The sequence below is a fragment of the Pipistrellus kuhlii genome, unplaced genomic scaffold, assembly GCF_014108245.1.
Source record: "Pipistrellus kuhlii isolate mPipKuh1 unplaced genomic scaffold, mPipKuh1.p scaffold_m20_p_8, whole genome shotgun sequence".
Taxonomy (NCBI): domain Eukaryota; kingdom Metazoa; phylum Chordata; class Mammalia; order Chiroptera; family Vespertilionidae; genus Pipistrellus; species Pipistrellus kuhlii.
Genome location: NW_023425584.1, coordinates 19,836,599 through 19,862,627, shown reverse-complemented (window position 1 = coordinate 19,862,627; position 26,029 = coordinate 19,836,599). Strand labels below are relative to the sequence as shown.

At 41.2% G+C, this 26,029-nt stretch overlaps 1 protein-coding gene across 4 annotated transcripts in view; it reads right to left on the bottom strand.

The window, feature by feature from the left end:
- HTR4 (5-hydroxytryptamine receptor 4) overlaps positions 1 to 26,029 on the bottom strand; it is a 144,090-nt gene that overhangs the window by 36,637 nt on the left and 81,424 nt on the right. For 2 of the 4 annotated variants that reach the window (XM_036423985.2, XM_036423984.2), the window contains exons 5-7: positions 16,595 to 16,748; positions 15,669 to 15,710; positions 12,387 to 12,955 (exon numbers count right to left, since the gene is read on the bottom strand). In XM_036423985.2, coding sequence (XP_036279878.1) covers positions 12,387 to 12,955; positions 15,669 to 15,710; positions 16,595 to 16,748 — 765 coding nt within the window. The remainder of the gene's footprint in view (positions 1 to 12,386; positions 12,956 to 15,668; positions 15,711 to 16,594; positions 16,749 to 26,029) is intronic. The other 2 variants (XM_036423987.2, XM_036423986.2) reach the window with 1 other exon arrangement.

The window sequence follows — 26,029 nt, the reverse complement described above, 5'->3', positions numbered from 1 at the left end:
AGTCAGCTGAGTAGCATGGAGCACCTATAGAGCCCAGGACGTAGTTCTGCCTTAGATTTGTCTACATTCCTCACCAGCCAGATTGCCAGAGCAGGAAAGAATGGCCCTTGACATTGACCGTATGGCCTCTGACACGCCTGTTCCCACTGTAATCTTTCCAGGTCTCTGGCTGCCATTAGGCAGGCTGACGTGGGTATTACTCCCTTGTGTTGCATTGCATTGTGGGAGACTTGGGCAGTTCTGTGACACACTGTCACAATGGAAGGGTTGGAGAACATCTTGAGCCCTTCCTCAGAGATGCTAATGATCCATGTTTGCAATGCCTGATGGTCATCTACCCTTATATAAGCTCACGGTGGTCATCTGCCTCTTTCCTCCTCCTGTATCAGGAATTCCCTAGTAAGGCAGCTGTGCACTGAAATTCCCACTCAATTAAAATATGTATTCTTAAACCTTCTATCCTTTGATCCTACCTCTCTCCCTTGGCCCTATGCTAAACAAGCTGGATCCCTTTTTCCCATTAACAGCCCTCAGATACAGAAAAACAGAGCTTATTACGTTGTTCTTTGTCATGAATCTCACAGAGAAATCATGGTGTTTGCCCTCTTCTGAACACACTCCAGTGTGTCAACACCTGCTACGGGCCAGGTGTCACACCTGCATCATTCCACTGCAGACCACCCCCTCGTTTACACGGAGCGTGGCTTTCTGGGGGCTCTCTTGGTGTGCTTTGGAGGCGATTCCTTCCTGAACAGCTGCTCTGACTAAATTGGGAGGGCTATGTCCTTGCCAAGTACATGCTGTAAGGGAACAGGCTCATAGAGCCTGCCTGTGGGAAGGGCTTCTCTGCAAGGTTACTGCCTGCACTCTAACCACACAGATTCAGGGCCCTTCCTCCCAAGAAACACCATTGGCCTTCATCAGGGTCATTTCCCCTGATCTTGTCCTGGGAATGGATAGAGATGAGGAGGGCCCTCAGGGTGCTGGGCTGCATGGCAATGGGCTGGTGAGAGCATCTGCTCCTCCCGGCGTTGCCAGAAGACCCCTCCTGCTGTGCCCTGGCAGAGGGGAGGAGGTTTTTTGCTGCGAAGCCCAGAGGAGTAGTTTAAAGTAGGGTTCTTCAGCCTCAGCAGTATTTTGTTGGAAGGAGGGGCGCTGTACTGTGCATTGCCAGATTTCAGCAGCATCCTTGACCTCTATCGCCCATGCCAGTAGCATCCACTGATTGTGACAACCAACAATCCCTGCAGATATTGCAAAATGTGCCCTGGTAAACAGAACAGTCCCCCATTGATAACACAGGGAATACAGTCATTCGTCTATATATAATAATCCCTCTGTTGTAAAATTCTTGTGATTTTGATGCAAAAAATTCAGTCAATGCATTTTTGAGGCATTCTTCATTATTAAATTTTTTTCCAAGAAGAAAGTTTTGCAAAGAACGAAACAAATGGTAATCGGAAGGGGCAATATCAGGAGAATATGCAGATTGAGGGAGAACTTCCCATTCCAACTGGCGCAGTTTTTCAGAGTGATTCTTGCAGTATGCGGTCGTGCGTTATGGTGGTGAAGAATTACGCCCTTCCAATTAATCAGCGCGGGTTCTTTTTCTCTTAAAGCTTGGGCTAACCTTTCCAATTGGGCACTATACACTGCACTTGTAATGGTTTGGTTAGATGGTAAAAGTTCATAATGAAGAATTCCTTTAAAATTCCACCAAACACACAACATCACTTTTTTCGCATGCAAGTCAGGTTTTGGCGTGGGCTGCAGAGCCTCATTTTTGTCCAACCATTGAGGCCGCCTTTTCAAATTAACATACAGCACCCATTCTTCATCTCCAGTAACAATTTGCTCTAAAAATGGCAAACAGTTTTGACGAGAGAGGAGCGAACTGCAAATTGTGACTCTGATTACGGTTGTTGTCGGTCAACTCATGAGGAACCCATTTTCCAAACTTTTGGACTTTGCCAAGTGCACGCAATTGATTGGACATTGTTTTTTGTGAACAATTTAAAGTTGTCGCAAGCTCTTGTTGGGTAATTTGAGGATTTTGCACCAAAAGAGCTTGAAGAGCTTCTTGATCAAAATTGGACACACGGCCTCGACCACTCTTGTCATCTAACGAAAAATTTCCCTCGCGAAATTTCTCAAACCAACGCTGGCATTTTCTGGCGCTAACTGCATCTTGACCAAGAGCACTACAGATGTTTTTTGCAGCCTCACTTGCTTTTCTTCCTAATTGGAACTCGTAAAGCATGCAGTGCCGAATATGCTCTTCATCCGCCATCTTCTTAGCCCTAGTTTTGCAACAAAAACCAAACCAAACACAAACTTTTTCAAGCAAAACTTGTTAATTGCACTTCACACGTTCTGTAGATACCACGTGTTTGAAGGTTATGTCAATACAAGTCAACGCCAAGCAAGATTTTAAACCACATGTGTCAAACACAAGTCTCGCGGGCCAAAACCGTCCCGCCAGGCCTTGCAATGTGGCCCGCACCGCGCTGTCATCATTGCACTCCGCTGCGTTTCCATCACAATGACAGTTTATGACTGTTCAGTAAACCACTCGGCCCGCGATTTAGGCTGGATTTTAGATTTTGGCCCCTTCTCTGATTGAGTTCGACACCCCTATTTTAAACGAATGCTTCAAAACGACATTAATTATTACTAGACCCGATAAAATGCTTCCTGAGCGTTGGGCACAAGTAGTAGAAAACAACAGCAACTATATTGTTGATTAAATTTTGTTGTATTGTTTAAATAAATTCGATTTAAAAAAGTATTAGAAAACGACATTAATTATTACTACAGCTAATAAAACCTAAGCAACTGCTACGACGAAACAACCAGAATGACTGGTCAACCAGTCACTATGATGCACACTGACCCCTGGTGGTCACTGTGCTCCCACAGACAAACTCCTGGGTCCCTCCACCCAGGCCAGCCAGCCCCCCAACCCCCCAGCAGCCCTATAGGCCTTGATTGCTGGCCAGACTGAGGGACCCCACCATGCTTGAATTCATGCACTGGGCCTCTAGTATTTTAATAACTACTATGTTTCCCCGAAAATAAGTCATCCTCCGAAAATAAGACCTAGAGCATGGAAAGATAAGACATCCCCTGAAAATAAGACCTAGCGCAACTTTGGGAGAAAAATTAATATAAGACACTGTCTTATTTTCGGGGAAACAGGGTATGTATGGTGTCAGATGGGTAATATATTTATCATTTCATAAGACATAAATGTCTAAGCACTATTTTGTACACCTGAAACTAATATGGTATTGTATGTCAACTGTTATTGAAAAACAAATCTTAAAAAATGCTTTTAAAATATTGAGCTATTTTGGAAATAAATCATTGAGAGAGAGAGAGAGAGAGAGAGAGAGAGAGAGAGAGAGAGAGAGAGAGAGAGGCTGAATTACTGGTTTAAACCCACACTATCTCAGTAGTTTATCTCATGGAGCTAGGCATAAACTTGAAGCATTTTCTACTTCAACTTCCACATTTTATTGGTGCAGAGAGATGATGATTATGAGGTTATCGAAAAGATGAGAGACAGGCTTCCTGCTGTTTCCATGGCACCAGTGGCTCTCAATCCTGCTGCCCATTAGTGCTCCTAACACAGTCGCATTTTTGGTCCCCACCCGGACCAGTTAAAATAGAATCTCTACAAGTAGAACCCAGGTTTAGGTGTTACTTAAGAGCTTCCAGGTGACACTGGTGTGCAGCCAAGGTTGAGGGTCAGAGCACCATACCACACTGTCTCAATTCTGGACCTCAGATAAACCACCTTGGGCATCTCTGAGCTGAGTGTTGTTTGAGGACTTGCCCTACAGGGTGCCATGCACTGTCCCTCTGTACTGTGGGCACCAATCTCAGAGGGCTGCTACACAGAACCCTAACACCCTGACAACAGGTGCACTTGCGGAACCGAAGGAGGAAACTATGCACGCAGAATATACCCAACTTCTTGGACATGGTTAGCATGTCTTTATGTTGGATCCAAGAAATGCCTAATTTAAAAGCCATAAGACATATTCAAAATAATAGTCTCAATTGTTCAGCACAGGGCATGACGTACCCAGGAAACAAGTCTTGCCTCATGTTACTTAAACAACTATTTATATAGTGTGATTAAGTTAATTTAATTCCTTTCTGGCTTTCCTTCTAGCAGAGGGAGAGCTGATTCCTTGTTTAAATAGCAATGAGCAGAACACAGAGATTTCCACTGACTCCTTTCTTAAGCAATGCTTATCAGGAAGCTGAGAAAATAACTAGATAAGGTTGTTTAATCAAGATAGGAGTGCTGCTATATATACAATTATAATAACAGCAATTGTAGCAGCTTCCACTCATTGAGTGCCTGCTGGGTAACAGGAGCTTGGCTCAGCTCTGCACATATGTTATATCGTATTTAACATTAACAAAAGCCCTAGGCGATAGGTTCTGATAGTATCCCCATTTTAGAGATGAGTAAAGAGAGACCCAACATTTATCAATAAGTGACAGATGTCAGGACAGTAACCCAGGCGTGCCAGACCTTAGCACCCACGACCATTAGGTTACACCTGGTGGGCTGTCCCTTCGATAACATACCAAAGTTCACCTCCCTCCAAGTCAGAGGCAGGACTTTTCTTGACACTGTCTCAGTGGAGGGGTAATGTTTAAGGCTCTGCAGTTTGGCCCAGAAGTGGGCATACCAGAAGGCAGCTTAAGCCACATGACCAGCACACTTCTGCAGGTACATTCTGCACACAGCACTAACTTTTCCAATCCTGTTTGGTGAGGCACATGAAGCTTTCCTGATGTTGTTTGTTATTCTCACTTTGTCCTGGTGTGATCGCCACAGGAACCACCTTTTTCTGGGAGGTTGGAATTGGGGCAGGACAGGTGAGAGGATCAGCTCCAGGGCTGTGAAACTAGTGCAATCACACAGGAACCCAGAGTGTGGTTTAATGCTCTGCTTAAACCAGAAATTCAGCATTTATCTCATTGTATGGAGCCAAAGCAGACTTAATCTGAGTGAATCAATCCTGAAATTGATCCTGAAATTCTTCCTAACTCTACCTATGCACTTGTGAAGGCTGAAGGGTCCAGGGAGAGTGCATGTGAGCAGAGGTGGCCCAGTACATGTGTGCACTGAATAGTTCCTTGCCATCCAATCACATTTGTGATGCCTCAGGAGCATAGAATTCTGGTAGACCCACTATGCACAAAGAGTTTAGCAAGACTCAAAAAAATTTAAAAAACAAAACGAACAAACAAAAAAACCCCACCAACCCCCCCCCCCACACACAAACAAAATAAACACATTATAACTATGAAAAGTTTTCCTCTTTTCCATCACTCTCTGTTGCCATATATTCACATTGAGTCTTGCTGAATTCCAGGGGTCCACCAGAATTGTGTTCTCATATTTCATATCAACAGTTCTATGACTTAGTAACTAGGAATGCTGATAGCCCTGAGGGGCCACATCTTTCATTTGAACCAGAACTTGCCAAATGTAGAAAGAAAGCAACGATGTTCTAAGAAACAGGAACCACCAAGGAGCCTTATCAAGCCTTTTCTCACTCACGTTGCTTCCCTGTATTCGCAAAGCACATTCCTCTTGACAGACCTCCTATTCAGTGTTTTGTGTATAAAAAGGATTGCGCAGTTAATAAACTTGCTACAGTAGGTCAATGGCTACCTGTAGTCCTCCCGACCTCGCTTTCCTATCTTTCTTTCTTTTTTCAATTCCCACCTCCCTACCTCAGCCCCGTTCACCTGTCAGGCTGGCTCTGGCAGCAAAGCACTTCTGCTGAAAATAGGATATGAGGACAAACCATGGTTCCTTCCGCTTTAAGTCCTTCTACCATCCGTAGCTAAAGTTACACAGTTGAATGTGTGTGTACCAAGAAGTGAAGTAAAAAACTGTGTTATTCTTTTTCACTGTTTGGTAAAAATAAAATACCTAAGCATCTCTGCATTACAAAATACAATTTGGGGAATTTTAGTGATTCCACAAAGTCTAATGCTTTTATTTGTGATGGCGTTTAAAATTGCCCTTGTACAATATAAAGATGAATGATACATTTTATGCTAAAAATTGGAAATTACATTTTACTTCTTTTACTAGAGAAAAGGTAAAATACACCATGAAGGTTGAGAGAAAGACTGCAGATGGAAGAAAAAGATTTTTTATTTTAATACTTTAATGGCATTTCCCCCTGCCCTTTGGCCAATAAGGCCTCACATTTTCATTTTACTCTGGGCCTGCAAATTATGTCAGCAGCCCCGAGGGAGGTTGGGAGAGACAGGGCAAGGTCATCCTCATCCATCTTTGATTCACTCAGATTAAGTCTGCTTTGGCTCAATACAATGAGGTAAATGCTGAATCCAATTGTAACCTCCAAAGTTCAAGGCAAAAGCCAAAAAAATGGCTTTTAAATGTCAAACAACTTTCCAACATTAGCAGAACCCTCTCAGGATCCAAAGTAAATCAAACCTAAATTATTTCCTCATCCATGGGTAACCTTCCAATCCACAGTGTGAAAACCTCGACTTAAAAGGGCATTCTGGTATGTTGAGATTAGAAGGTAATAAGTTGTTTCACAGAGGGGAAAAAAATGACTCTACAGTTATGAAATTAATACATATTTTAAAAAGTGGTGAAAACTTATTTGAGTATATACCGTCTAGATGAACAATAAGGTCTAGTAAAATCAATTATTCATTCATTCAACAAATATATTCATTGAACACTGTACCACACCCTGGGGAAACTTTGGGGAATAAAATGAACATGTTACCAGCCCTCATTATGGACAGTCTGACTGGAGAGAAGGTTAATAAACAAGAAGACAAAAAATAAATACAACTATAAATTCTAATCATTGTTATTTATAAAGGAAATAACAGGAATGATAATGGGGAAGGATTCTTTTCCTTCTACTCTTTTATACCCTGTGGGAATGTCATTCTCTTGGCCTCTTTCTCGCTTACAATTTTTCTGTCCTCATTTTCCTCCTCTACTTATTCCATATATAAGTCTGAATGTACTAATCTTGTGCATAGAAATGTCAAAGACTTACATAGTGTATCTGCTAGAATTGGTTCATTTATTATTGAGCTTGGGTTGATAAAGAGTTACTAAGCCCAAGGAACAGCACAGATTGCCTTCTTCCAAAAGAAGGCTCAGCTATTAATAGATCTAGAGCTTTTGCCCAAGAAAACTTTTTATGATGATGGAACTATCACACATCTGTGCTCTCTAGCCCAGTAGCTGCTCAATGTGGCTCCTGGGCCATTGGAATGTAGTTAGTGGTTGGCCTATTGCACAGCATAGCTCTAGGGTTCTCCAAGTCAATGAAAAACATGTTTATCAGGTGGGTGATGAAGAATGGTAGCCAAGGCCCAAGTTTGACCGATGAGTTCTTTGGGAAGTGCTTGCCGAAGAAGTTCTCAGCCTTCTTGGGAATTGGGTGAGTGTCCTAGGTCTGAGCAGGGTCTAAGCTTGGGGAACCAGGGAAGAGATATAAACCTGGCATGAGAGAAACCCCTCCTCCAAGCTAAACTCTGCATGTAATCCTTGCTTGTGTTTCCTAGCTTATAAATAGTCTGTTCTTGTAACATAATTATCTCTCCCACAAAGAGAGAACTTTGCAGTTAGCAAAGCAATTTCACATCCATTATCTGCTTTGACTTTCACAATGAGGTAGAGAGATAGGCAAGACAGGGGTTATTTACCCAAGAAGCCAAAACTGGAATCCTCAAAGGATTTCAGTAGAGAAAATCTCTAAGGTTACCATTAGCACCCTAGTCCATACTCTGCCTTGGATCATCTGTGCTAATCTTCACAGAGACGGTTAAACAGAAGGAAAGCTAATTCTGGGGAGAAGGGATAGAATCATTCTTCCATCCCCCTTTCAATCCTCACAATATTCCTGGTACTTTACTAGGTTCTGAGGATACAACAGGGAGCAAGATGGCAAGATCCTATGGATCCTAATGGACAAATAACCCCAGAATGAAATCAATATAACTTTCTCCCATCACCATGGGAATGCCATCCATGTGAATGTAGTTAGAGTCTATATGGGCACGCTATGCCTCCCAAATGAGGAGACTTACTTGGCTTGAAGACTCGAAGAATGACTGAGCAAGGCAAGCTTCTAAATAAAATTTTACTAGTTAATGTCAGATAAAAATCATTGCCCTTTAAGAGAGTCTAAAAGAATGTAAGAATTACAAATTGCTTAAGATTATTTGCTTCCTTGGCTGTGAGCTAATTGAGGCATCAACTCTCATTCTCACATTGGATGCTCAGTACATGGTTTTTATTAATCTAAGCTCAGAACCTAATAAATCAAGTTCCAATATCTGCAAACCTGGACTTCTGATGAGTTTCCTGTAACTTCGTAAGAAAATCTGGAATTTATAGCATTCTTCTCTGGGTTCAGAGTGAATTGTTAGCTAAACCCTTGCTCTCCTCCTTCAGGAAAGTTTTAAAGTTTCCTTCAATGAAGGTCTCACATCTTCCTTTTACATTTTGAAGTTCCTTGATTGTTTCCTAATTTCCATTTTAGTTGGTTACTTCTGGTATGCAGTCTAGTATCTAACAATGTCTGAGCTTCCTTGTGAAATATCTCAGTTTCCACAGTTTACAGAGGATTTTCCTGGCAGATGACCACATATTTTTTTAAAGTGGTAAATTTACTCCTTTCCCCCAATTTTTATACCTCGTTTTTCTTCTTTTCTGTCATTTGGATTTTGCACCTTCAATATTGAACAATAGTACAGGGGACAAGGCATCCTTGTCTTATTCCCGACTTGATTAAAAACACAACCAATGTTTCCTCCTTAGGTTATCACCTCCCTTCTCTGCATCATGCTTGATGTGCGTTTCCTAGAGTGGGAAAAGTGACTTCTGTGTGACAAGAGAGAGATTGGTGGACGAGGAAAACAGCTGTAGGACCAAGTCAAGCATGTGACAAAATAGAGAGAACCTGGCTCCACATTCACTAAGGATGAGGACACACACAAGATGCACCTTTTAGAATCCATTGCCTGGATGCTGGCATTGTGCCTCCTTCTAATATATGTGTGCACACAAATTAACACTTCCCCAAGAAACATTTCCATAACAATAATTCATGTTTAGAAACCTTTTAAAAGGCTACGTAACCTATATATTTAGACAAACTAATCAGCCAACCAAATTGTATCTTCACTTCTATTTTTTTTAAAAACATTTTATTGATTTTTAGAGAAAGAGGAATGGAGAGGCAGAGTGAGAAATATCAATATAAGAATAAAACATCCATCAGCTGCCTCCTACATGCTCCCTACTGAGGATTGTGGCCCACAACCTGGCATGTGCCCCACCCAGGAACTATACAGGCAACTTCCAGTGCACAGGACAACACCCACCCAACTGAGCCACACCCGATAGGGCTTTTCACTTCTATGATGATATGGGCTGGATAGCACAAAGACGACATATATCCAATAGAAAACAACCAAGCATAACTGCCTACTACTGTGTACATTAGTACAATCTGAGTGATCAAAGTCCTCTAAGAATATCTGGCAAAAGCGTATTTTAATTCCTTGGCTATGCATCTGCTTGTTTAATAGTAAAATGTTAATGTAAGTCCAAGGGCCAGAGGATAGCACCAAGTATGGGAGACCTATCATTCTAAACCACTAAGGCCAGACTGGCCTGTTTTCAATTCAACCTAAAAAAGTCAAATCGCATTCTCTCAAAAAAAGAAAAATGGTCCCACAATGTCATGATCTGGCTCTCTCTCACCATTCTCAGGGTTTGGAAAGAAAGAGACATCAGGACTAATCACTGTACACTCAACTCCAGGTTGTCATGACCCAGCTCTCCCCAATGTGATTCCTGGGTTGCAGACTAAATCCTCTATAATTTTTTAGAGTCTCGGGAAAAATAAAACAGTAATAACACCCACAGATAATCCTCAATTTTGAGTGTTTTAATCTTTCATTAGTCTGAAGACAGTCATGAAGATATTTCATCAGCAAAAATGTATTGATCATTTTGTCATCTACTGTTTCATAGTTATTTGGCACACAAATAGAGCCAGGGTTTCTACCCTTAGATACATTTGATGTTATAGATGTTAAATAAGGAATTCTATAGTCTAAAGCAGTACAAGTGCCAAGAAAAATAAAGGCAAGGGAATAGAAAGGTAAAAGCTGATATACTTTTGAAAGTTTAGGTTTGAATTCATCTGAATTTGTTGATGTCCCCACTTGTGGGGATTTTTAAGAAAAATGTAAATTTTTCTTAAGTTGTGTTAATACAATGCGCTGGAGAATTAATTGTATGAAGTGTTAATTTAGTCAGTAAGAGTTCAAGTTCCTATATACATCGGGCAACAGATTGGTATGTAGCAGCGAATTAAATAGGCAGGAATTCCTATTTTTGCAAGGTTTACATTCTAGAAAATTCAGGTTTCAAATAGTCTTCTTCTCTTGGTATAGACTGCCCCCACTCTTACAAGATTCCCACCCCCACAGAAAAGTATCTCGGACTCACCTCCTGCACTCTTCATGACCATGAAGAAATGCAAGGACTAAGATGGGAATAGTGTGTCCATAAGCCACCTCTAAACTGCTGTCTCTGCTTTAGAGTCATTTGGCAGATTTCCAGAGGCAGCAGGGATAAAACCACACATATTAAAAACCTTTAAGTAGGGTTTTTTGGGCTGCCCTAGAAACCCCCAAACTCTTTCTATGACTGTTTCTATGGGAAAGGCCACCCAAGTTCTAAACAACTGGCTTAGTACACGCACTGCTGAAGCACACTCTGTAAGCTGTCGACAGCCTGTGCTCAGCAACCAACTGCTAGCTCAAACAGCTAAAAATGAGCTGGCACCCATACTGGAGTTCCTGTACACACATTTTGCTTTATAGTTGGAGCCTTTCCATGATACTCGCTAAGGCATAACTATTATGGATGTCAGCCTCAAGGAGCAGCCTTGGAGGCCCTTCCACCAGCTGGAATCGGACACCATAACTAGGCTTTAGCTACACGTCTGCTCACACTGGTGGCAAAAAACTGAATGCAGGTTTCTGAGCAGCCCCGGAGGCAAGGTGTTTATATTTCATCACAATCCCTGTTTGCACTTCATTTCTTCCACGTGCCAGAACAGCTGATTATCATCACCATCGGAAACAGTAAATGCTTCTCTCAAAGAAGGGACTGCTCTTTAGAAATTCCTGCGCATCTCGGGGCACAGAAAGAAAATGTCCTTGACAGTTCATCGTGGCTACGGGATGAACACACTGACCACATACATGTCTTTTCATGGCTGAGAACAACTCCAGGCCAGGGTGCCCAGAAAATGCTCAGGGTTTGGAAAGAGGCATCAGGAAAAACCACAACTCCAAAGTCCCTCTCACCGCCATCAACCAAGGTGATCTTGGGTAAGACACATCCATGTTCCAGTTCCTTCTTGGTCTTGTTCTCTCACTGGGACAGCTTCCTTGGTCTCACTCCAAGTCTCAAGTTCTTATAAAATGCTGTTCTATGAAGCCTTAAGCCAAATTCCCTTAAGCCAAATCAGCTCCTTACTTAGTCATATCCCCACTCCAGCAGTCCATATCTGTTATAACATTTATCACGTGGTATTATTGTTGCTTGTTAATTATTTATTTATATTAGTTTATCATGCTATTTTATGGTCCTCTCAGGGTATCAGGCAATATGTTATCACTTCTACTTCTAATATTAATAATATCATTGGTAGAATTATGTGTGTTTACTATTTGTGAGACTATGTGAATACAATTTCCAATTGTTACAAGAGTCCTATGAGATGGACATTATCATTCTTCCCACATTTTTCTACACTTGAGGATAGTAAAACCAAGAGAGATTATATAAACGGTTAGTCATGCCACCAAGAGTAAAAATAAAGTCTATTTTTCCTTAAAATGTATGCTTTTTACCACTACCCTAAAATACTACCTATCAATAATAGTAGGTGGTATTTACTAAGTGCTAGTAGACGTCAGGCTCTGTATCAGGTGCTCTACACACATTAGCTAACATGATCCTCACAAATACCCTGTAATGTAGATATCATTAATTATAATCTCAACTTTACAAAAACGAAATTAAGGTTCAGAACTGTTAAATGACTTGCCCAAGGTCACAGAACTATGAAGACTGGATCTGAATGGAGGTCAATCTCCTCTTACCCAACACTCTATTCCATGACCAGATGGTAGATTTTCTTTCGTCTTTGCAAACACTGCACAGATTTTCAAGCATAACCTGTCAGGAGACAGAAAACTGGAAAGTGACCCAGTTTTCTGACTCACACAGATAAACCAAACCTACCAAGCCCCTAGGCACTCACCTTAGCACATGTGTGGACCCATTAATGGTTGTGGTTGAGCAGGGGACAGTCTGGCCCAGAATGGAAGGTCTTCGGTAGCGCTCATCATCACAGCAGAGGATGATAAGAAAGGCACGGCGAAAAGACTTATTCAAGAACGCGTAGAGAAAGGGGTTCAATCCAGAATTGATATAGCCAAGCCAGAGGAAAGCTGTCCACACCTGCCCGGGGACCGTGTAGTCTACAAACGGATCCACAATGTTGGTGACAAAGAACGGAGCCCAGCAGAGGCAGAAGCAGCCCATGATGATGCACAGGGTCTTGGCTGCTTTGGTCTCTGTCCGCATGCGATGAGTGCTATGCTGGTCTGTCGGCTGGGGCCTGCCCTCCGAGGGGGCTCCTGCCCGTTGTAACATCTGGATCTGCTGGGCGTGCTCCTTGGCCGTGACATAGATGCGGTAATAGGCCAGCACCATGAGGAGAAGCGGGATGTAGAAGGCTACCACGGAGCACGTAATGGCGTAGGGCTTGTTGACCATGAAGATACAGTACGTGGAGTTAGAGTTCTGAGGGAACTTCCTTTTTTCTATCTGAGAGGTGGAGGAAGAGAGGGAGAGAGAAGGGGAAGAAAAAAGTGAAGAGGAAAAAGTAGGAGGGGAATGAGAAAAATTGTAAGAAAAGAAAAAGGAGGAAAAAGAACAGAAAAGGGGAAATTGAAGGGGAGGAAAACAGGGAAGGAAAAAGGGAAGAATAAACAAATTAAGAAAAAAAGGAAAGAAAAGATTTATCAGCATAGCTTTCTCCTTTTTTAAAATAAACCTAATGCACCTAGAACCTTGATGGTGGAAATAGAATACGACCAGATCCCAGGGCTCAGAGGGCTTATCTATCCAACAGGGGCTGAAAGCCCAGTAAATAGAAATAAAATAGGGACAAAATCACTCTTCATTCTATCTACCCAGACAATAGTGGGGCCCTGCCTGTCCTCCCATCCAGCATGCTTTCACACAGTAGATTTATTAGTAAAAGTCTTCAAACTGTGACTCATTTTCTTCAAGACTGTGCTGGCTATTCTTATAATCTCAACATTTCCCATATAAAATTGATCATTAGCTTATCAATTTCTATAAAAATCTTTAAGGATTTCAATAGGAGTTAAAATAGAATGATTGAGGAAAACAGATATCTCTGCAATGTTAAGTCTTCCCATTCACAAGCATGATAATCGTTGCCATTTATGGAAATCTTTAAAATTTTATTTTAGTATTATTTAATATGTTTTGTATAAATGTCTTATGCATCTTTTGTTAGGTTTGTTCCTGAGTGTTTGACTTTTTATTTTAGTGCAAATGGTTCCATGTTAAAATTATAAATCCTAATTGTTTGTTGCCAGGAGGTAGAATTCAATGTTGTTTTTATTGTATAGTGGCTACTATGTATCTAACAACTTTGTTAAATTAATTACTAATATCTCATCTCTAGATTCTTTTGAATTTTCTCCATGCACACTCATGTGATCTGTAACTAATGACAGTTTCCTTTCTTTCTTCCTATTTTTAATAACATATTTTCTTGCATTATCGAACTTGACACGTCCTCCAGTATAATTCTGAATAAAAGTGGTATGAGTGGACACCACTGTTACATTCCTAGTTTTAGGAAGGGAGCTTTCAATATTTTATTACTAAGTGTGATACCTGTAAGTTTTTTGTCAATGCTTTTTATTTGAGAAAGTTGAATTTTATGAATTTGAACAAGTCATAAATGGATATTGAATTTTGTCAGTGCATTTTTTGCAACAATGAGGGTTTTCCCTAATCTAGTGAATTACATTGATTGCATTGCATTCCTCACTTGCATTGGATGCTGTGGTACACTAGATCCCTTTTGAAGGATTGAAGGTCTTTTCTCCCAATTATAAATTTTGCATGCTGAGCTCTTAATTATCAGCCTTCTCTTGAGCTCTTAATTATCAGCCTTCTCTGGGAATAGCCCTTGGCTAAAAAGAGCTGTGTGACAAATTGCCACTTCTGTTCCTGAGGCGAGCCTGCATACAGTGTGAATATTACACATAAATGAAGATGTGAATAAAAAATATATTCAACACACATATGTTATAACTTGTGTAATGAAGTACACAAGTAATTTAGTGTCTTGTCCTATACTCTATTATAGGGTTATAGTATATCTTTCTATTGAATTAACATTTTATCATTATGAAACTTCTCATTTTATCTCTAGTAATTTAAGTTTATTTTAAATTAAATTGCCTTAAATTTATTTTATCAGTGATAATAGTATAGCTATACCAACTTTCTTTTGGTTAGTGTTTGTATATGACATTTTTCCATTATTTTATTTTCAATTTTTTTGTCATCTTATATTTCATGGGTCTCTCTTACACACAGCGTATATTATGTATTGATTGGTTGGTGAAAATATTGTGACCAGAAACTTTGAGAAAACCAATCTTGTATTTCTCCTAGGAGCAAAGATTTAGTATTTGCTAATTCAGTGTTTATAGCAACTAATTACTGCAAATAACAAGAACCAACTATATATGTATTGTGAACACGTGGGTTCTACTAGCTTCTCTCTGGGCAGATTCAATGTGCAAATGAGTGGAAAGTTATAAAATGCAGTCACAACAGCATGGCGCAAATATAATACTAGGCATGTTGACGCTAAGGAGATGCCACACCCTTCAGTTCCACAAAGTAAATAGGGCATGCTTCACTCATAAATGGGCAAAATCCGCTAGGTTATTTTCCTTAAATAGTCTATATACGAAGGTAAAAGTGCTGTGCCCTTATTAAAATTTCTGATGCACAAAAGCTTATGCTTCCACAGGTTTTCTCCATTAAGGAGTAAGTTTAGTACAGACAGGAAGAGCACATACACGAGATCCCAGTAAGCTTGGGCTTAGATATAGTGTCTACCTCTTCTGACCAATGTAACTTTAGCTAATAACGTCACCTCTCCCATCCTTATTTCCTGAGGATAACAACAGGATCTACATAGCCTTGTTGTGGGGCCTGAGTGAGGTTCTGAAGAAGAGTGACTCTATTAACACGGGGCTAGGTGCACAAGAAGTGTTCATTTGTTGGCCATTATTATATTGGTTTTTGGAAATTTGAGTTTCATTTCTCCCCAAGAATGATAAAACTGAAAGTTTGAAAGAACAGGGATAGAATTCAAGAAAATATCCATACAGTCTCCCTTGTATGGGTCCCCTTTTACTTCTCCACTCCTCTGTCCCCAGCATTGCTCTCAGAAGCCCTGGGAACTCTTGTTCTGACATACCACATGCAAATCCTCGCCCAGCCTTGGTTTGGGTATTCCTTCCTGGACAAAGAACAAGGCAAGATTAGGGGCTAGAAATGGGGTGAAGAGACGAAGAGGCAGCTCCTGCTCTAACTGGTTCTGTTGGCCACAGCTTGCTCTCAATCTGTCCTCTCCCTTCCCCTTCCTACCATGAGATGGTCCTGGGATCAACTTTACAGTGACAACCTGACTCCTTCCTTAGGGAATTTATAGCCCTGGTAATGAATCCAGACCACAGCTTTTAGTCACAAATTTGGTATTGCAAAAATAGTATGTCAGAGCTGGACGACTCTTAAAAACCACCTATTCTGGGGATGGTAAATGCCTGACACAGTGCCATCATGTTATTCCTCTAAACCCTGGAAGACACTGTTTTCCACTGGGGACCAATGGATCACACAGCCTGGCAGAAAGTGGGTCAGTGAGAGCACTGGGCTTGGGGCTCAGCTCTCAACTCCTGTCCATGGCTCTCTTTGCTCTCCAAAAGCTTCCCCTCACATGACACGTTTTCTGTGGATCACTGAAAGTCTCAAACACTGCTAACATAGGATGAAGACCTCTTAGGCACTGGAATCAGAATGCTAATTTCACACACCTGTTCTGCTATTTTAGTAGACATATTAGTGGGCCTGTTACCTCACCCCTCTGAGTCTGAATTTTCTCATCTAAATAAGAAAAACAAAGAATGCTAGCAGGATTATAGGTAAAGTATTTCACATACTTTCTGCTATACAGCAAGCATTCAAAAATGCTAGCTTGGTTTTTCTGTTGTTATTCTTGTCATGGCACAGACCACTGTCAGAATCTTTCTCGGAATATCCACCCAACTTGATACTATTGGTTTATGTAGCAGCCCAAGCAAACAAAGTGAATCGGCCAATGGGATCTGTGTGGGGTTTACTCACCAAATCAATTATGCCAATGTTGTTCCAGCCTTGCATTATAGGAAGAAAAGAGATAAACATGGGGATGACCCAGCAGCCTCCCAGCATTAGCGCGATGCGCAGAGGGGTCATCTTGTTCCTATAGACCAAAGGCTGGCAGCAGATGGCATAATACCTGGAGAGAGAATGAGGAGGGGATGCCAAGGGAGAAGAAGAATGAGAGAAAAAAAGAGGGGGAATAGTTGATAGGAGAGAGGCGGGGGAGGAGGAATGGGGAGAAGAAGGGAGACACGAAAAGGAAATATTAGGAATGAGAAAAATTGGAGGGGGAAGTTGAAAATAAAAATAAGGAAGAAAGAAGAGAAAAAATAATGGGGGGGGGGGCAGGGGAGAGTGGGTAACAGAGGAAGGGAAGGAGAAAGGGGAGAAACAAGAGAAAATAACAGAGGAAAGAAAACAGCAATTATACAATAAAATATATTATATTGACCAATGAGTTTCTGCTAATTTAATATCAACTTTTGATCACATCTGAGAATCATTTCCTAGAGCCAGCTCCCTATCCCTCTTCCACTCTTAATGCCTGAGAAGCTGGGCACACAGCTAAGGGTCTGCTCTGTCTCAGGCACAGTTCCAATAATACTTTCAGGCCTGGGCGTTTGAGGAACTTTATTCCAGCCCTCTGGGTCCCAATGTCCTGGCATCTGTGGTCCTCTTTGATAACAACTTGAGGCGATTCATGCATGGCCTGACATCTGAGCTCTAAGAACTGTCTCAGACCTGTCACTAGTCTCTTGATCACCTGCCTATACTCAAGTGATGCTAAGTCAATGATCCTTACATTGTGGTCCAGGGATTCCACCCTTTCCCCTGCCAATGTTGTTCCAGCCAATATTGTTCCTCCTCACCTGAGGCGGCCTATTTAAAATGCAGATATCAAGGATCTGCTGAGGAAGGACATGTAGTTGGCATTTTGACAAGAGGAAGTCATGACTGCTGTTCGCTAAGTATGCCCAGTCCCTCTTTCTGGGCACATGTGCTTCCTGGCCTCCTTGTGGTTGGGCCAAGTGACTGGTCTGGTCAATGAGTTGTGAACAGAGTTGACATGTGTTACTTCTGGGCTGGACTATTTCATTGTTTCTCTAAGAATGCAAAACTTCAAATGTTTCCTGTTTCATCATTTCCTGCCTATTGATACAGACCACCTCACCCCTTTATCAGGTCTTCTCTTCCTCACAGGGCTCACTGCTCATCTTCCTTTGAGTCTGTGTTCTGCCTATGATAATATCTTAGAGATGCAACCTGCCCTCAATGATCAAGTCTCTAACTCCAAGAGACTGTTTCTTGCATGCCATTCCAACCTCACCACTTTCATATCCAGGCAGTTCATGGAATTTGACAACATGCAAAATACCACAGTAGATCTATCAGCTATTTGTCTTGGCAAGAATCTAAAGAATAAGTGTAAAAAAGACAGCCTGAAGGCTAAGTCTATTCTTTAAGATTTTATACCATTAAATGATGAGTCACTCCCTAATCTCGCTCATTTCATGTAGTTCACTGTTAATTTTCCCCACCTCTTCTGTTCTTAATTCAAAGCATAACTACTATAACAATGGCAATATTTTTGAAGAAGTGGTGGTGAAATAAATTGGAGAGGGTGGAATGAGAAGGAGAGGCCAATGTTAAAACATGAATAGTGGGTACTTTGGGAGATGGGGGGCAAGGATTATACTTTTCCTTCTAAGGCATCAGGGAGCAGCTGGCCACACTGTGCTTTCTGTGGCCAGAGAGACTGGGTGTCCTGACTTGCAATAGAGTGCAAGGAACAAGAGCCCAAAAAATGGAAGAGGGAATTAGTCAGGAACTCATTTTTTTTCTTTTCTAACAAATGTGTGTTGTTTTTTTAGTTTTTTGTTTGTTTGTTTGTTTGTTTTATTGATTATAGAGAAGAAAGGAGAGGGACATAAAGATAGAAACATCAATGATGAGAGAAAAATCATTGATCGGCTGTCTTCTGCATGTCGCACATTGGGATCAAGCCCACAACCTGGGCATGTGCCCTGACCGAGATTCAAACCATGACCTCCTGGTTCATAGGTTAATGCTTAACCACTGAGCCATGCCAGCTGGGGGAGAAACTCATTTTTTTTCTGTGTGTGAAACTGACATGGTAGCCAACTCTAACTAAATATAACTTGGTAATAGAAGAATGATGATTATCTGGAATTCCCTCCATGCTTTTTTATAAAAAAAAGCAAGTTATATCAGAGTGGCAATTTTATTTTCTGAATGGCTATACCAATAATCACTAGAGGCTTATTATTAACATAGAGATGGCAAATTAGGTGTGTATGAGAATATATTTTTTTCCCATATTTCGCTCCCTCTCTCATTCCTTGCTGGAGGACCTAGATTAGACATTTTGTTGTGTCCATTTAGCATCCTTCTTTTTTTTTTCTTTTTCTTTTTTTCTTGGCAATAGCATCCCATGTCTTTGGGGAATTATCTCGTCTGTTGATGTGGTGTTGGGAAAGCTAATTATCGGATTCTGACATTTCCAACCAAGCAGTCACCCAATCAGTGTCTCCTGAGATTCTAGACATAATGCAGAGCGATGCAAAGATGATATAGTCACGGACGCTACCCTATTACCACAGCAAGCTCCTGGCGTGGCTGAGAGGAGCTCCTTTCCTTGGGTCTTTGGGAAGCCATGCTCATACCCCTTCTGTTCTTCATTCTGTAACTCTTCCTTTAATTTAATAAGCCACCTTACATGTTTCCAATAAAATCTCTTTTTGCTTAAGTTGCTGTTATGGGTTGAACTGTGCCCCCCTCTTCCTCCAAAAGAGATGTTGAAGCCTTAAACATCGGTTGCTTGGAGTGTGACCTTATTTGGAAATAGGGTGTATATATAGAGCTAACCAAATTAAAATGAGATCATTGGAGTGGCCTTCATCTAAAATGACTGATAATCCTCACAAAAAAAGAATTTTGGACACAAAGACAGACATGCACAAAGAGAAGATGGCCACGTGAGGACAGAGGATTGGAATGATGCATCTACAGGCCAAGGAATAGCAAAGATTGTGAGAAAATAACCTGATGCTAGGAAGGGTTCAAGATTATTCCCAAGGTCTTGGCTCCCTGAGGCAGCTTCCCTAAATAAGCCTCCTAATATCTTCCCTTTAATCTTTGCTTTATAACAAAGAATCTAGAAAAACAAACATCTTTTTGAAGGTTGTATTCAAGAATCCAAATTAAGTAGATGAAAATAAATATTACTGAATAAAATGGTTAATAAAAATTGAATTCTAGTGCTGACTAATGACGCTTCCTTACAATTCTAACTTTTATCTATAAGTCAAAGACCAGCTAAAAAATCTGATCATTTTATTTTTATCTATTATGGTTGCTTTTTGGTTCCTATATTTGAATTCTATTTCCCTTTCTAGTAAGAAAAATAATTTCCTACCATGAATTGCCCCCCAAAATACATGCATAACACCAATAGACAGAAGTAGCTAGTTAAAACTTGTATGCATATATATCCATAACTCAAGGACACAGACAATAGGGTGGTGAAGGCCTGGAGCGGGGATGAAGATGGACTAGAAGGGGTTAATGGGGAAAAAAGGACATACTAGTATGTAATACTTTCAACAATAAAGATTTAAAAAAAAATTTGCAAATTCTCTGGAGGTCAGGCAAAGTTAAGAATAAAAGGTACTATCCATTTCCTTAATAAGGACTCTACTTGTATTCTCTCACAACTACTTTTGAGATAGGAACTATAAATGTACCCATTTCTCAGGTGAGCAAGAAAAACAAAGAGTCAGGATTTGTCTAACGTCCCACGGATGGTAAAAACCACATCTAGCCCAGGCAGCATGACTCAAGGGCTAGGATATTATCCTCATTACTATTACTTTACTCTACTATAATACCTCCTCTAAATCCCCAACAAATTATTCTATATCTTCACAAGCCACTTTAGGAACAATATATAAACATACAAAACATGAAAAAAATATGAAAACATACAAACACTAAATCTCAGAATACTGAAATCCCCAGTCATGCCCACAATGAAGTGTATGTAAGCCTAAATGCAGCAAGTACTGGGAATTCACCATTCTACCACAGTACATTGGGAATTTAAGGCGATCCTAAAATTAAGACTGTTTCCTCTAAGTCAAGACTGACTTTCTGTAAGTTCCAGCTTTACCCTCTGGCTAAGGTTAAAACTTCTATCTCTATTCTTTTTCTGTATAGTGGTTCTATGGATATCTGTAGAGGGTTTTAATATTTTTCTGAAGCCTCATTTCTATAGGTAGAAACAATCCCAGTTATATGCAGCCAGGGTTGATTTTGTTTGCCAAGGAATATTGGGCCATGTCTCGAGACATTTACTGTTGTCACATCTGGGAAGGGTGATGGTGCTGGCATCCAGTGGGCAGAGGCCAAGGAGGCTGCTGGTTGCATAGGACAGCCCTCCCCACCCCCCACCCCCACCCCCAACAAAGAATCAACTGGTCTACAATGTCCATAGTGCTGAAGCTGAAAAACTCTGATCAAGAGGAGTTGATTTTCACCAACAGCAGGGGCTCCGTGTCCTCTGCAGGTGCTGTGGTGTGCCATTATCTCATAAGAGTGGATGCCACAAGAAGTCGTAATACTCTGGTGTACCCTATACAAATGGGAGCAGACTAGTACATCCCCTTCCACCTTGCCCACCACAGCTTAATACAGACAGGGGACCCTCCAGGAGTCCAAGATACCTGCACTGCTTCTAAGATCAGGGTGGGAGGTGAGAATGTATTCCCCTAACTGATTTATAATGTCCAGAGATGTTTATCTCATTCACCCCTGTATCCCCAGTGCTAAGTGCAAAGCTAGAGACAGGGTACATGCTTACAAAATGGGTTGAATAAGAATGAGCCCATAATCGCCACCAATTAAAATCAATTACACTGAATGTGGGTCCATGTTTTGGGGATGTGAAAGGTCTTATCTAATAGAGAAATGGGGAGGCTTTCTCTAATAGGTGTCTTTTTATTTTTTAAATATATATTTTATTGATTTTTTACAGAGAGGAAAGGAGAGAGAGAGCGAGCTAGAAATGTCGATGAGAGAGAAACATCGACCAGTTGCCTCTTGCACACCCTTACTGGGGATGTGCCCGCAACCAAGGTACATGCCCTTGACCGGAATCGAACCAGGGACCTTTCAGTCCGCAGACCGATGCTCTACCACTGAGCCAAACCGGTTTCGGCTAATAGGTGTCTTTTAAGTTGGGCTTTAGAGACTAGGTAAGGGTGGTGGAGGAGAAAGTGCAATACAGATGCATGGCCAAAGAGACAGAAATTGTATATATTTCAAATATACGGTATATATAAAGTATTTATAGATATGTATTTCATATCAATATATATTTCACCAATAGGAAATATATATCTATATAAGTATATATCCCTATATCCACAGAGCTGGACAGTAGAGTGTTTATAAGAAAGTAAAAGTAAATTCGCCTTAAAAGGCTGGCTGATGGGCAGGTCTCAGACCCTTGGTTCTCAGACTGTAGCCAGCATCAGAATCACCTGGAAACAGAGGTTGGTAGGTCTGGACTAGGGCCCAAGAATTTGCATTTCTGACATGTTCCCAGATGCTGCTGCTAATGATGATGACTTGGGACCACATTTTGAGAACCACTTGCTTAGAGATGTTTGATGCTATGACAGGAGGAGTCACCAAAAGTTTTTGGACTGGAAAATTTCCATCACAATCAACACAGCTGCATGCTTTACTAACCGAGCTGAATTACAACACATTCAAGAGAAAGGATTGTTGGTTCAAACCTACGTGGACAGTGTTCATAGATGAATGCAGCTCTGTCTCATCTTAGGAATAGATTTATCTGAAAGGTCTGTTCTCTAGCTTTTCATTGGACATTTCCCATTCTCCTTTTTTTAAAAATATATTTTATTGATTTTTTACACAGAAGAAAGGAGAGGGAGAGAGAGTTAGAAACGTCGATGAGAGAGAAACATCAACTAGCTGCCTCTTGCACATCCCCTACCGGGGATGTGCCCGCAACCAATGTACATGCCCTTGATCGGAATCAAACTTGGGACCTTTCAGTCTGCAGACCGATGCTCTACCACTGAGCCAAACTAGTTTCGCTCCCATTCTCCTTTAACTAGCAAACTTTTAAAAAGCAGTTAAATGAATGTTCAAATGGCAAGTGAGGTTCCAGATGGCCAGGATTAACTAAGATGTACAAAGTCATTCCTTATGCAAAACATTGCAAAGTACTGCTTGTAAAACTCCATTCAAACCCCTTTTGGTAGACCAAACACCAGCTTCCCCAACTGCAGCCAGGTGTAAATGTGTGATCAAATTGCCTTTAAGATATCTCTGGGGACACAATTTACTTTGACAACCCTGAGAAGACAGTTGTTTATTTTAAGCTTGAGTTAAACTCTTCCCCACGCTTGCAATTAAGGAAAATTCTTCCTCCTCACTTCCTGCCCTCCTACCATAGGGAAGGCAAAGGAGCAGGCAGAACAAGTTGGAATTCTAGACTCTCAGAATTAGAGGATATTTTAGCTTTATGTCTTCACATCTGAAGACCTTAACCATCTGTAGTCTTAGAATCAGTTACTTCACTTCTCCAAGATCCAGTTTGCTCATCTAGTGTGGGTCATTATGCCTACTTCATTGCTTAGCTGTGAGAACTAATAAAATATTATGTTCAAAACTTAAGAGGTCCCTGGCATATAAAGCTTAATAAATATCGATAGCAGTATTATGTACTTCCACCCCACTTCCATCTTTTATATACTAGTTGGACAAAAGTAGGTTTACAGTTGTCCATATAAAAATAGTACAACAGCCGAAACCGGTTTGGCTAAGTGGTAGAGTGTCGGTCTGCGGACTGAAAGGTCCCAGGTTCGATTCCGGTCAAGGGCATGTACCTGAGTTGTGGGCACATCCCCAGTAGGGGGTATGCAAGAGGCAGCTGGTCGATGTTTCTCTCTCATCGACGTTTCTAGCTCTCTATATCTCTCCCTTCCTCTCTGTAAAAAATCAATAAAATATATTTTTAAAAATAGTACAATAATAAATAAATCCTAATATAAGAATAAACTCTGTGTTTTGCATAATTACAGCTGTAAGCTTACTTTTGCCCTCTCTGTATATTTGTTTTTATAACTATTGTGAACAGGTTCAAACACATTTTGGAACTAGTGGCTTTTTAACTGTTTAACAAGTAAAACAGAAGTCTCTTGGTTCAATATCTCTCCCAGTAGTAGGTACTAAGAAACAGAAAGGTGAACGAGTTGACCCTACAGAAGAAGCACTGAGACCATACTGGCTACCTGTTGTGGAATTGATTACAATGCAGCATCCTCTCAAGGACTTGGTCCAGGCCCAGCCCTCCTACCTGAGATGGAAGAAGAGATCATCCTGGATCATCACTGAGACCAAATCCAATCTTTAATCAAGGTCAGCTCATGAAAGAAATGTCAACCACAAGGGAGAAGAGATGACATAGCAGCTGGTAGCTAAGACCTGAGTGCTGGAATGGACCCAGGAAAACAGAAATGTTTCACAAGATTAATTTTTTCACAGTTCCTAACTCAAAGAACAGCAAAATGGTCTTTAAAATGTAGGACCAAGGGGATGATGAGCTCCACCGAATCGGTAAACTTATGAGTTACAAGGGGCATTCTGCCTTAAGCGGGGAAATCAGTAAGTTCTAGTCCAAGCTCTTGAGTGGATTGCCCTTCCAACTTTGGGACAGGTCACTTGTGTTTTCTTTGTGCAAAACGGGGATTACTGCATCTGAGTTTTTGTGAGAGGCTGTACTTGTGACAATTAAAGATGGCCACACATTCTTTGACACCTCTCCCATCCAGAGGTGGGGAGTCTGCCACCTCCCCTCGGATCTGGGGCTGCCCTGGCACTGCTTTGACCAACAGAACACATGAAGAGCTGTGGAATACTCCCAGGCCTATTTTTTAAGAGGAGTCTTGGTTTCTCAAAGCCATGAGCTATCATGTAAAAATATCTAACATGTATGAACATGAGATCAAGTACCGAGACCCGAGGCCAAAGAGACAGGGAGAGGGGCCTGGCTGAGCCAATACTTCTGGATGAACCTACCAAGGTGCCATGCATATCATGAACTGCCTTGGACCCTCCAGGCCACTCCAGTCTCCAGCTAAATACTATCCAGTGACTTCAGATAAGCCAAAATTCCTGATACACAGAATTGTGAAATCTAATAATAATGCATTGTTGTTTAGATCTCTGTTTTGGGATAGATTCTATGTGGCAAGAAGGGTAAATAGGTGATATATAGTCTGGAGTAATTGTGGGATTCACTGGGTACCAGTCCTCCCTCCAGGAGGTGACCCAGCCAAGCACTGTAGCAGAGTTCTGGGACAGAGATTGGTCTTCTGCTCTTTGGTTTTCTACATTTTAGTTCTGGTTGCCTATTAAGGAGGTGGAGAAAAGAGAAAAGCAGCAGTAACTTCGAGAAAAAAACAAAAAACTAAAGGCCTTTCCCTCTGGTTCCTAAGAAGTTTGGCAAGCTATCAGTCATTTGGAGAATCAATGAAGACCCCCTCAGGAGACAGGGACAGGAAGGGGGGGGGGCTGAGAATGCAGTCAAGAAAGGAGGTAGAACTTCAGGTTTTTGGAAATAAAAATGCTAGAGGTGGAACAGGGAGAGATCCTTTTCTGTCAGAGATAGGGGCCATCAGATGGAACCTTTGCAGGCATCAAAATTCCAGATGCAATCAGCAGAGTTAGTGTTCACTACATTCATCTTTATTAAATATTTCTCTGTACCGTCATGATAAGAAAATTTCACAAGAAGGGAGTGCCAGCTGGCTAGAATGGTGTCTTCCCGAGTTATTACAGACCAAAGGAAAAAGGATAATCTGACAAAAATGTCATCTGAAAACATCTTGGCAGGGCAAACTGGACATACACACAGGTCAGCAAGATAAACTTGGTCACATACATGAATTGAGCAGCCTGCCAGCAGACACTGGATGGCTATCCCATTGACCCTTCCAGACTCAGCTCAATGGTCATATCCCCTAGAAAGTTCTTTCTGGCCCCCAAGGCACAAGGAGAGACCATTTTCTGCCAGAGGTATGAATTGGTTCCCATCTCTGCAGTACCTTGTATATATCCGTGTGTGTGTGTGTGTGTGTGTGTGTGTGTGTGTGTGTGGCATTTATCTAACTGTATTGTGCTTATTCATTTTCTTTTCTACTGCTACAACTACTCCTATTCCAATTAACACATCACCCATGATGGAGGGTACACTATGTGTCAGGAAATGTATTCTATATTCTATCTAATTCCTAGACCAACTCTGCCAGAGAGTTGTCACCATCCACATTTTCAATATGAGAACACTGAGGCCTAGAGAATTTA